We start from the raw sequence: 12,859 nt of genomic DNA, 5'->3' as shown, positions 1-12,859 counted from the left end.
AAACCTGGACCTACTCTGGGCACCCCCAGGACCAGAGAAACCAGTTATAAGATAAAAAACAAACAACATATTGTGTTGATATAACAATCAATACGTTCATGTAATTAGTCTACTCCCAACTCGTAACTCAGAGTAGGTGTCACTTTTCGTTAATTAAAAAACAGCCTATTTCTCCAAGCAGTGACGTCAATCATCGAGAGGAATTATTTAAGCGATTATAGTGAAACCGTCCAATTGAAAACGGGATTGCAAGATCTCTCAACCAATTAGAAGTCTCCGTGTTGCCCAGCCTCCCTCTTTTTTGGATCCTTACTTAACTGTGGAATAGCATCTGTTTTGTTCAAATATCTAGGTTTAATTAGAGCATTTAGCGATGTATATTTTTGAAACGATGACACAGTGGATGTGTATCATTGGCGCAAGCTTCATAAGCACTTTCGTCTTCATCTAGCGACAGGTGAGAAAGTGAAATGTGATCGTGGCAATCTATTTTCAATGCAACTCGCTAGCATAGCTAATCTAACTAAACATCATCACGTCAGTGACATCATTCAGACCTCGATGGTCACATCAGAGTAACAACCAACCATACATTGTCACCTGTGCCGTATATAACACGTTTTATTTAGATTAAAGTATTTGAGATATTGTCCAATGTGTTAATGGTTTGTAGCTCATTTTCATATTTCCAAGTTCAAATGCTAGCTAGCTATCAATGTAACGTTAGCAGGTAACTAGCCATGATTTAGAGGATGAAAGATTAAAGAAACTGCTAAATCATGGTGAAACACGTTGGTGTACATGTATATAGCTGGTTGCAATAACACTGGATTACTTTGTAACTAGCAGCACAATTAATAAAAATGGTGGCCTATTGTTTGGTGCAGTTCTCCCTAAGAGTCTTAACGTTAAGGTAACTATGTTAGTTAGCTAGCTAAGTAGCAAGTGGGGTAGATGGAAGCAGCATCGACTCTATCCGCTTCTAATTTAGCTAATCAAGATATGTTAGCTATGTTCACTACACTGTGGATATTTTAATGCACACCATAACCTGACAGGTATTTTGCAGGCCAATGCATCTTTATTTAAATACCTTTTTTATTATACTCATGTTTTTCACTTTCACAACTCCAAACGGTGCATGATGTGGAAACAGTCAAACTGTTGCATGTTCCTGTTTTGATACCCATTTTCGTGTTACTAAAAAGTTTATGCAATTTTTTTGGCCTGGAGTCAATAGACAGCCTAGCTCGGCTGCTATTATAGGCATAGTAGTGTCAAGTCAATTGATCCTTGATGGTTGTTTCTGCATATCTGGGGTGCTGAACTGCACGTTGACCTTTCAACATGTCTTGCTAGGTTTGAACCATTTCATCTATGTAGCATAGTACAGTTAAAGAGCAAGATGGGTATGTTGGATTTTCCAGAGCATGTATTTGTTCTTGGTGCTTTGAATAAGCTTGTTCTGTGGCTTTGTGGACACATTTAGTACATGCCAGGTTTATGTTGTGAAGTAGTTGTTTTCTCTGCCTTGCATGTACTTCCAGTGTTTTACAACGAATGACTGTCCACCCTTTCTCCCCCAGGTTCCGAATACAATTATGGAGTTTTGAGAAGGGTTTTGTGTGTCTTGGGGGGAAAGGGGGCCTTTCCCCTCAATTTGGATGGACTATTTGAAGGGACCTTCTGGAGGGTTAATGAACTTGTTGCCCTTTGTAAAATATTGTATTTAAAAAAAATATATATAATTGTAAAAGGAGAAGGTATTTTTGGAAATATTTCTAGTATATTTGTATTTTATATAAGTATAGTATTTATAGACGTTTATTTAATGAATTCCTGATGCCATTGTATGTTTCAAACACATTTGGTTGTGTTGAGCTTTGGGTTGACATGGTGGACTGACCTAAAACAAGGCCCTGGGGTTGCTAGGGTGCGGTGGAACCTCAACACAAGCACAATTCTAGCACCCCAAAACAATCTCCCACCTTTTTCTATTTTCTTCCCAGAGCAGCTACATTAAAACATTATAGTTTCAAAGTCAAACTGACTTGCCCTAAAGCATTATCTTAGGGTTTGTTGTACTGAAGGGTGTGTCAGTGTTTGTTTTAGAGTTGGGAGTGTAGGGGGAGCAGGGTCTCCCTGACGGCGTTAGAGCGGGGAGTTCACAGCAAGGTTTAGAAGTCACTCAGGATGAGCGTGGTGATGGCAACCCCAGACTGCACGCCAAAATGCCGCTCCATGCGGCATGCAGATGAGGTGGTGGCGGCGCTGACGCAGGGTTCAGAGGGGCGCCTGCGGGCCTTCCTCAACACTCACTGCCACAACGCGGCCACACTGAGGGACGCCTTCGGCCGCACGGCCCTGCACCTGGCCGCATCGCTGGGCAAGAGGGCCCTGCTGGAGTGGCTGCTGGAGAGCAAGAGCGCTGACCTCATGGTGAAGGACAAGGAGTCTGGCTGGACCGCCCTGCACCGCAGCGTCTTCTACGGACACATCCACTGCCTCATGTCACTTGTTAAGGTGAGTCTCCCTCTGTGTTTCAGAACTAATTTTGAGATGACTGGGCCTCCTTTGGCCTCTACAACACAGTGGCAAGACAAAGGTATGTGAACCCTTTTGTATTACCTGGATTTCTGCATAAATTGGTCATCAAATTTGATCTGATCTTCATCAAAGTCAAACAATAGATAAACACAGTGTGCTTAAACTAATAACACACAAACAATTATATGTTTTCATGTCTTTATTGAGTATACCGTGTTAACATTCACAGTGCAGGGTGGGAAAAGTATGAGAACCCTTGGATTTAATAACTGGTTGACCCTCCTTTGGCAGCAATGACCTCAACTAAAAGTTTTCTGTAGTTGACCTGCACAACGGTCTGGAGGAATTTTGGACCATTCCTCTTTATAAAACTGTTTCAGTTCAGCAATGTTCTTGGGATGTCTGGTTGAACCGCTCTCTTGAGGTCATGCCACAGCCTCTCAATCGGGTTGAGGTCAGGACTCTGACTGGGCCACTCCAGAAGGTGTATTTGCTTCTGTTGAAGCCATTTATTTATTTTTTGTGTGTGTGTTTTGTGTCATTGTCCTGTTGCAACACCCAACTTCTGTGCTTCAATTGGCGGACAGATAGCATTACGTTCTCCTGCAAAAAGTCTTGATTAACTTAGGAATTCATTTTTTACGTCGATGATAGCATGTAGCAAAGCAGCACCGAAACATGATGCTTCCTCCACCATACTTTACAGTTGGGATGAGGTTTTGATGTTGGTGTGCTGTGCCTTTTTTTTTCTCCACATGTAGCGTTGGGTTTGTTCCTTCCAAAGAACTCAACTGTAGTTTAATCTCTCCACAGAATATTTTGCCAGTAGCACTGTGGAACATCCAGGTGCTCTTTCAGATGTGCAGCAATGTTTTTTTTGGACAGCAGTGTCTTCCGTGGTGTCCTCCTATGAACACCATTTTTGTTTAGTGGTTTATGTATCGTAGACTTGTCAACAGAGATGTTATTATGTTCCAGAGATTTCTGTAAGTCTTTAGCTGACACTCTCTAGGATTCTTCTTGACCTCATTGAGCATTCTGCACTGCTCTTGTAGTCATCTTTGCAGGATGGCCACTCCTAGGGAGAGTAGCAACAGGGCTGAAATTTCTCCATTTATAGACCATTTGTCTTACTGTGGACTGACGAACATCAAAGCTTTTAGAGATCATTTTGTAACCCTTTCCACGTTTGTGCAAGTCAACAATTCTTCTTCTGAGATATTTTGTTCGAGGCATGGTTCACTTCAGGAAATGCTTCTTGTGAACAGCAAAGTCACATTTTGTGAGGTTTTTTTATAGGGCAGTGCAGCTCTAACTAACATCTCCAATCTCGTCTCATTGATTGGACTCCAGGTTAGCTGACTCCTGATTCTAATTAGCTTTTGGAGAAGTCATTAGCCTGGGGATTCACATACTTTTCCCAACCTACACTGTGAATGTTTAAATTATGTATTCAATACAGACAAGACGAATACAATATTTTGTTTATTATTAGTTGTAGCACATTGTGTTGGTATATTGTTGTGACTTAGATGAAGATCGGATCAAATTTTTTAGGCCCGATTTATGCAGAAATCCAGGTCATTCCAAAGGGTTTACATACTTTTGCTTGCCACTGTAAATGGTTGGTATGTGGAGGAAGACATTTATATGGCTTCCATTGGCAGTACTTTTGATATGTAGCTACTCTTTTCTTGCGTGCTTCATGACTGGCCTACAGCTAGGTGTAGTTAAATGGAAATAATATTTTTGCTCTAGTCTAGAATGGTGCTTCTATGTTGCAGCATGGTGGCATTCTCTCCACCCAGGATAAGGAGGGCCTCTCTGTCCTAGACTTAACCATGAAGGACAGACCAGCACACGTGGTATTTACAAAGACTGGTGAGGATCGCTTATCATTTCATATCGATCTCTCATTTGGACTATGCATGATAAAAAGGGAAAAGCGGATGTTTCCTTTAAGCACATAGTCAAGACGGTTGTCAATCGTTGTTGCCTACTTGTAGAAAATAGTGTTGGAAGTCTTGGCTGTGGCAGGCATTTTTTTTATAACACTTCTGGTTTTCTCTCTCTCAGACCCTACTGAGGTTTATACCTGGGGGAACAACATCAATTTCAGTCTGGGGCATGGGAACCAGGAGAGCAGGCATCATCCTGAGATTGTGGATCTGTTTTCCCGGACCGGGGTTTACGTCAAACAGGTAAACAAACCGACTACTATTTTTATTTATTTTATTTCACCTTTATTTAACCATGGAGGCTAGTTGAAAACAAGTTGTCATTTGCAACTGCGACCTGGCCAAGATAAAGCATAGCAATTCGACACATACAACAAAACAGAGTTACACATGGAATAAACAAAACATCCAGTCAATAATACAGTAGAACAAAAGAAAACAAAAAGACTATATACAGTGAGTGCAAATGAGGTAAGTTAAGGAAATAGGCCATGGTGGCGACACAATTACAATATAGCAATTTAACACTGGAATGGTAGATCGGCAGAAGATGAATGTGCAAGGTAGAGATACTGGGGTGCAAAGGAGCTAAATAAATAAATACCAGTATGTGGATGAGGTAGGTAGATAGATGGGCTGTTTACAGATGGGCTATGTACAGGTGCAGTGATCTGTAAGCTGCTCTGACAGCTGGTGCTTAAAGCTAGTGAGGGAGATGTGAGTCTCCAGAATTCAGAGATTTTTGCAATTCGTTCCAGTCATGGGCAGCAGAGAACTGGAAGGAAAGGCGGCCAAAGGAGGAATAGGCTTTGGGGGTGACCAGTGAAATATACCTGCTGGAGCGCGTGCTGCTATGGTGACCAGTGAGCTGAGATAAGGCGGGGCTTTACCTAGCAGAGACTTGTAGATAACCTGTAGCCAGTGGGTTTGGCGACGAGTATGATGCGAGGGCCAACCAATGCGAGTGTACAGGTCGCAATGGTGGGTAGTGTATGGAGCTTTGGTGACAAAACGGATGGCACTGTGATAGACTGCATCCAATTTTTATTTTATTTTAATTTTATTTTACCTTTATTTTACTTGGCAAGTCAGTTAAGAACAAATTCTTATTTACAATGACGGCATAGGAACAGTGGGTTAACTGCCTGTTCAGGGGCAGAACGACAGATTTGTACCTTGTCAGCTCGGGGGTTTGAACTTTCAACCTTCCGGTTACTAGTCCAACGCTCTAACCACTAGGCTACCCAGCCGCCCCATTTATGTGTTGGAGGCTATTTTATAAATGACATCACCAAAGTCGAGGATCGGTAGGATGGTCAGTTCTACGAGGGTATGTTTGGCAGCATGAATGAATGATGCTTTGTTGCGAAATAGGAAGCTGATTCTAGATTTAATTTTGGATTGGAGATGCTTAATGTGAGTCTGGAAGGAGAGTTTACAGTCTAACCAGACACCCAGGTATTTGTAGTTGTCCACATATTCTAAGTCAGAGCCGTCCAGAGTAGTGATGCTGGACGGGCGAGCAGGTGCGGGCAGCGATTGATTGAAAAGCATGCATTTAGTTTTACTTGCGTTTAAGAGCAGTTGGAGGCCACGGAAGGAGAGTTGTATGGCATTGAAGCTCGTCTGGTGGTTAGTTAACAAAGTGTCCAACAAAGGGCCAGAAGTATACAGAATGGTGTCGTCTACATAGAGGTGGATCAGAGAATAACCAGCAGCAAGAGCGACATCATTGCTGTATACAGAAAGTCAGCCAGAGAATTGAACCCTGTGGCACACCCATAGAGACTGTCAGGTCCAGACAACAGGCCCTCCGATTTGACACACTGAACTCTATCAGAGAAGTAGTTGGTAAACCAGGCGAGGCAATCATTTGAGAAACCAAGGCTGTCGAGTCTGCCGATAAGAATGTTGAGATTGACAGTCGAAAGCCTTGGCCAGGTCGATGAATACGGCTGCACAGCAATGTCTATTACCGATGGCGGTTATGATGTCGTTTAGAACCTTGAGCTTGGCTGAGGTGCACCCATGACCAGCTCTGAAACCAGATTGCATAGCAGAGAAGGTATGGTGGGATTCGAAATGGTCGGTGATCTGTTTGTTAACTTGGCTTTCGAAGACCTTAGAAAGACAGGGTAGGATAGATGTAGGTCTGTAGCAGTTTGGGTCGAGTGTCACCCCCTTTGAAGAGGGGGATGACCACGGCAGCTTTCCAATCTTTGGGAATCTGACTATACAAAAGAGCGGTTGAACAGGCTAGTAATAGGGTTTGCAACAATTTTGGTAGATAATTTTAGAAAGAGAGGGTCCAGATTGTCTGGCCCGGCTGATTTGTAGGGGTCCAGATTTTGCAGCTCTTTCAGAACATCGGCTATCTGGATTTGGGTAAAGGAGAAATGGTGGGTGCTTTGGCGGGTTGCCGTGGAGGGTGCCGGGCAGTTGACCGGGGTAGGGGTAGCGATGTGGAAAGCATGGCCAGCCATAGAGAAATGCTTATTGAAATTCTCAATTATAGTGGATTTATCGGTGGTGACAATGTTTCTTAGCCTCAGAGCAGTGGGCAGCTGGGAGGAGGTGCTCTTATTCTCCATGGACTTTACAGTGTCCTAGAACGTTTTTGAGTTAGTACTACAGGATGCAAATTTCTGTTTGAAAAAGCTTGCCATAGATTTTCTAACTGCCTGTGTATATTTGTTCCTAACTTCCCTGAAAAGTTGCATATCACGGGGGCTATTCGATGCTAATGCAGAACGCCGCAGGATGTTTTTGTGCTGGTCAAGGGCAGACAGGTCTGGCGTGAACCAAGGACTATATCTATTCCTAGTTCTAATTTCTTTGAGAGGGGCATGCTTATTTAAGATGGTGAGGAAGGTACTTTTTAAAGAATAGCCAGGCATCATCTACTGACGGGATGAGGTCAATGTCATTCCAGGATACCCTGGCCAGGTCGATTAGAAAGCCTGCTCGCAGAAGTGTTTCGGGAGCGTTTGACAGTGATGAGGGGTGGTCGTTTGGTCGCAGACCCATTACGGATGCAGGCAATGATCGCTGAGATCTTGATTGAAAACAGCAGAGGTGTATTTGGAGGACGAATTAGTTAGGATGACATCTATGAGGGTGCCCGTGTTTACTGATTTGGGGTTGTACCTGGTAGGTTCATTGATCATTTGTGTGAGATTGAGGGCATCAAGCTTAGTTTCCATTAGTTCACATATAGTATTGAGGGCCGAGCTGGGGGCAGAGGGAGGTCTATAGCAAGCTGCAACAGAGAGAGAGACTATAGAGATCCAGTAAATGTTCTCTTGAATTATTTTCAGTCTACGCTCTGTTCCGTTCCTCTTAAGTGGAGAAGATGTTCTGCCTCTGTTTGCCACCAGCCATTAGCTAGTCACATGAGTCATTATAGGGCTTCCCCACCTTAAACACCCTACTCTCCTGGGTCCTCCTCCCCCCCCACACAGACTTGGCCTCAATTTATGGCTCAGCAGGGGGATCCATCACAACAATGCTTATGTAAAAACACGGTTGTACCATCTGTGGCGTCTCCTGGATAACCAGCACGTCACCTGCAAAACAGACCCCCTCCTGGGATATTGCCCTCACAACAGGCTGCTCTCCCAGGAACAACGGGCATGTTTTGTATAAGTTGGCATTGTTCTTATTGGGTGGTTGTGTACGGTATAAGGGGTAAAATCACAGCAATGGTAACTGGCTATTATGAAGCTCTCTATTAACAAAATATTAACAAAAACCACATCAGGGCACCACTTTTAAAGTCTGGGAAACATCTAAGACACACTTTGTGTAGTTACCTTTTAATTCAAGTGCACATGCACCGAGCACTGTTTAGTTGGCTGTGTTTTTCTGTAGCACACGTGATAGTGTTAGCAAAACAAATGCCTACTGCACTGATGCAAATAATCCTGAAATAGTTCTACCACATAGGCAGAGTCTACTCTTTAGTTAGTTATTGTTATAATTGATTAGGTTTTTGGGAAAGCCTTTCCATCTACCAGAAGACAGTTATCATTAGCATTGCTGTATTTTTTTCCTGTTCCTTATTTTTTTGGTGTGGTCGCAACAATTTTGAGGCAATGCGCCTAAATGAATACAGGGGAAACACTGACTGACATCATTGTCCTATCACTATGGATTTGGGAGATTTAGAAATTGAAATATCAGGAGTGAGCTGCTGAGTGAGAGGGTGAATGAATGAGAGGAGTAGGACAGGTGCACTCGTCTTGGGTTCTGTGTCTGGCTTTGTCTAGCCCAACTCTGCATGGTTTAACCCACGTTGGCCTAATGTGCGATCTGCTCTACAGTGTCACTGATGGCAATGTGGAGGCTCTTAGTGTGACTATAGCTATTGGCACCAGACTGCACCTGTGTCACTGCCCAGTCTGTCTCTCTTTAGTATAGAGCAGGGTTCCCTAACTGTTGGCCCCTTGTTTTATTTGCCCCCCCCCCAAGTTTTCGGGGATAAAATGTGTTTTCATTGTTGGACATAAGACTGTAAAAACACCAGGAAATCCACTCAGTGATTTTAATTTAATAAATCTGTTCCAAATATTCCCACGCAAAATGGAAAGACGTGATCATATACAAATTTAAGCAAGGTTTGAAATGATTGTTTTAGTCAAACATTATCTTTTTGGGCATGTTGCAGTCAATTTGCAGTTTACAAATGATTTGTAATTACATTTGAAGTCAGAAGTTTACATACACCCTAGCCAAATACATTTAAACTCAGTTTCACAATTCCTGACATTTAATGCCATCTATTTGGTGAAGTGCATCAGTCCCTCCTGCAGCAAAGCACCCCCACAATATGATGCTGCCACCCCCGTGCTTCACAGTTGGGATGATGTTCTTCGGCTTGCAAGCGTTCCTCTTTTTCCTCCAAACATAATGATGGTCATTATGGCCAAACGGTTCTATTTTTGTTTCATAAACCAAAGAACATTTCTCCATAAAGTACGATCTTTGTCCCCATGTGCAGTTACAAACCGTAGTCTGGCTTTTTTATGACAGTTTTGGAGCAGTGGCTTCTTCCTTGCTGAGCGGCCTTTCAGGCTATGTCGATATATAGGACTCGTTTTACTGTGGATATAGATACTTTTGTACCTGTTTCCTCCAGCATCTTCACAAGGTCCTTTGCTGTTGTTCTGGGATTGATTTACACTTTCCGCACCAAAGTACGTTCATCTCTAGGAGACAGAACGTGTCTCCTTCCTGAGTGGTATGACAGCTACGTAGTCCCATGGTGTTTATACTTGCATAGTATTGTTTGTACAGATGAACGTGGTACCTTCAGGCATTTGTAAATTGCCAAGGATGAGCCAGACTTGTGGTCTACAATTTTTTTTTTCTTGGGTCTTGGCTGATTTCTTTTGATTTTCCTTTGACGTCAAGCAATGAGGCACTGAGTTTGAAGGTAGGCCTTGAAATACATTCACAGGTACACCTCCAATTGACTCAAATGATGTCAATTAGCCTATCAGAAGCTTCTAAAGCCATTCCATAATTTTCTTGAATTTTCCAAGCTCTTTAAAGGCACAGTCAACTTAGTGTATGTAAACTTCCGACCCACTGGAATTGTGATTAAGTGAAATAATCTGTCTGTAAACAATTGTTGGAAAAATTACTTGTCATGCAGAAAGTAGATGTCCTTACCGACTTGCCAAAACTATAGTTTGTTAATAAGAAATTTGTCGAGCGGTTGAAGAACAAGTTTTAATGACTCCAACCTAAGTGTATGTAAACTTTTGACTTCAACTGTATGTTCCGGCCCCTATCATCCGCTCAAAAACAAATCAGGCCGCGGCTGAATCTAGTTAATGGTCCCATGTGTTAGGTTTTAATTAAGAGTAAGAACACGACGGACACTATGAAAGCTTAAACCAAGTTTATTCTTCCTAAAGGATCGAACAGCTGAACAGACAAAAACATGTTTACAATGGTGGTGGTATGTGTACCCCAATTTGTGGATGTGGATTCTCCTCTCTAAACACTACTTCTCTGTTAGGCAGGAAATGAAGTGACGCGGGCAATAAACTCTTCCTTAACGTGACCTGACCTCAACCCCTTCATCACTAATCCACAGCTCTCTCCATTTTTCAGTGCTTCCACGTGATCGTTAACTTCTGGTGTAGACCTAAACCTAATCACTTACAATTTCAGTATGATACCTGATAATTTACCCTTTTCAAAGGTTTAGGAGTTAGAACCCAGAATCCATCACTGGTTTCGAGGGCGTTGAGAGGTCTGAGGAAGAGACCTTGTAAGGTGACTTTGTATTTTTTAGGTAATGTTCTAGAGATCTGTGAGGTAACATTGTGAAGATATAGACCCTAACTGTGGTTAGAACTGTTTTCCAGCGGTTATTTAGACTTATGCTAGGGAATGCAATCCTATGACTTCAGCTCTAGTGCTCTGCTACAGTTCATGATGTCATAGGGTGGCATGCATTCCTAGTTTACTACAGATTTTGACGAAAGTCTTTGGGTTAGATACATCTGATATATCTATAATGTCATATTGAAAGGTAATGACCAAACTTTTGAGTTTCATAATTATCTTATGGCAGGTTGCTTTTTAGCTTCTATATTTTATACACATTTTCATGACCTTTGCTCAGTGGGGAGCAGATTCCATTTCAAGACCTCTCAGCAACCTACTGGTACCCCCTACATGGAGCAGAGAGCCTTTGTCCTCAGTGCTACCTGCTCACAGTTCAGCAGGTGCTGGGTGTTAAATATTTAATCCAGTATGACATGCTTTAATTAAATGAGCCACGGCTGTGTGTGTGTGGGGCGCTGTCTCGTTATCAATGTGATACTCGGGGAAACATCCCTGTCGTCCTATTGCAAGCTGGAGGGGAGTGATGCATTATTAATGATGTTTACTTTTCCACTTGTGCCCCGGCCTAAAGTACCACCACTATTTGACTATTACTATGAGAGGGCTTTGGCCACGGAAATGGAAGAAGCGCACAATCAACAATCAAACATGCTGATGTCTTTGAGTTCTTGTAAAGAGAATTTGACAACGGAGCAGAATTTGTCTCCATGAATCGACCTACTTTATTGATGACCAAAAAAAATGTGTTTTCTTTCTTCTCAGGTGGTGCTGTGTAAGTTCCACACAGTGTTCCTGTCTCAGAAGGGACAGGTGTATACCTGTGGACACGGGCAGGGAGGTCGGCTGGGACACGGGGACGAACAAACATATCTGGTGAGAATACTATACTGTATTGCAGGGGTAGGACCAAGTCATTGTTTCACAAGTCACAAGTTACTCTTAGCACTCCAAGTCCCAAGTCAAGACAGGCAAGTCTCAAGTCAAGACCATTAATAAGTGTCAAGTTTCGAGTCCTAAACAATTCATAATGTACTCTTCACCAAATGTAATACCAGAGTAATAGTTAGTATATTACATTTACGCAAATCATGAATGCTTTTAAAAATACCGATTTAGTACCCCCCCCCCCCCCCCCCAATAGTGTATTACTATCGAGGATTGCTATGGGGTGCAATCAGGCGATGTAGGCTTGTACACAATCACCCAAACTTTGTTTTAGGAGTAGCAGTAACATCAGGCAGGATTTAGGCTACCAACTGCCTAGCCAGTTGTTGCTCAATCTTGGGTGCAATGATCACGTTCATGCACTGACTGACTGACTGGAGGCTCATTGATTTAACGTTATGTTAGCGTACATGATACACTAGTAAAGTAATAAAATATATACAGTGGGGAGAACAAGTATTTGATACACTACCGATTTTGCAGGTTTTCCTACCTACAAAGTCTGTAACTTTTTTAATCATAGGCACACTTCAACTGTGAGAGATGGAATCTAAAGCAAAAATCCAGAAAATCACATTGCATGTTTTTCAAGTAATTAATTTGCATTTTATTGCATGACATAAGTATTTGATCACCTACCAACCAGTAAGAATTCCAGCTCTCACAGACCTGTTAGTTTTTCTTTAAGAATCCCTCCTGTTCTCCACTCATTACCTGTATTAACTGCACCTGTTTGAACTTGTTACCTGTATAAAAGACACCTGTCCACACACTCAATCAAACAGACTCCAACCTCTCCACAATGGCCAAGACCAGAGAGCTGTGTAAGGACATCAGGGATAAAATTGTAGACCTGCACAAGGCTGGGATGGGCTACAGGACAATAGGCAAGCAGCTTAGTGAGAAGGCAACAACTGTTGGCACAATTATTAGAAAATGGAAGAAGTTCAAGATGACGGTCAATCACCCTCGGTCTGGGGCTCCATGCAAGATCTCACCTCGTGGGGCATCAATGATCATGAGGAAGGTGAGGGATCAGCCCAGAATTA

General features: G+C 42.5%; 1 protein-coding gene across 1 annotated transcript in view; it reads left to right on the top strand.

Moving 5' to 3' along the window:
* The first annotated feature begins 273 nt into the window (after positions 1-273).
* The window catches only part of LOC135522481 (inhibitor of Bruton tyrosine kinase-like), a 32,597-nt gene continuing 20,011 nt past the window's right edge, over positions 274-12,859 (top strand). The window contains exons 1-5 of the mRNA XM_064948775.1: positions 274-457; positions 1,587-2,523; positions 4,332-4,428; positions 4,624-4,748; positions 11,628-11,738. Of these exons, the coding sequence (XP_064804847.1) occupies positions 2,194-2,523; positions 4,332-4,428; positions 4,624-4,748; positions 11,628-11,738 (663 nt within the window). The 5' untranslated portion in view covers positions 274-457; positions 1,587-2,193. The remainder of the gene's footprint in view (positions 458-1,586; positions 2,524-4,331; positions 4,429-4,623; positions 4,749-11,627; positions 11,739-12,859) is intronic.

The sequence above is a fragment of the Oncorhynchus masou genome, chromosome 30 (assembly GCF_036934945.1).
Source record: "Oncorhynchus masou masou isolate Uvic2021 chromosome 30, UVic_Omas_1.1, whole genome shotgun sequence".
Classification (NCBI taxonomy): Eukaryota; Metazoa; Chordata; class Actinopteri; order Salmoniformes; family Salmonidae; genus Oncorhynchus; species Oncorhynchus masou.
Note: the sequence above shows the minus strand (reverse complement) of the source record. Positions and strands in the feature narration are given on the sequence as shown.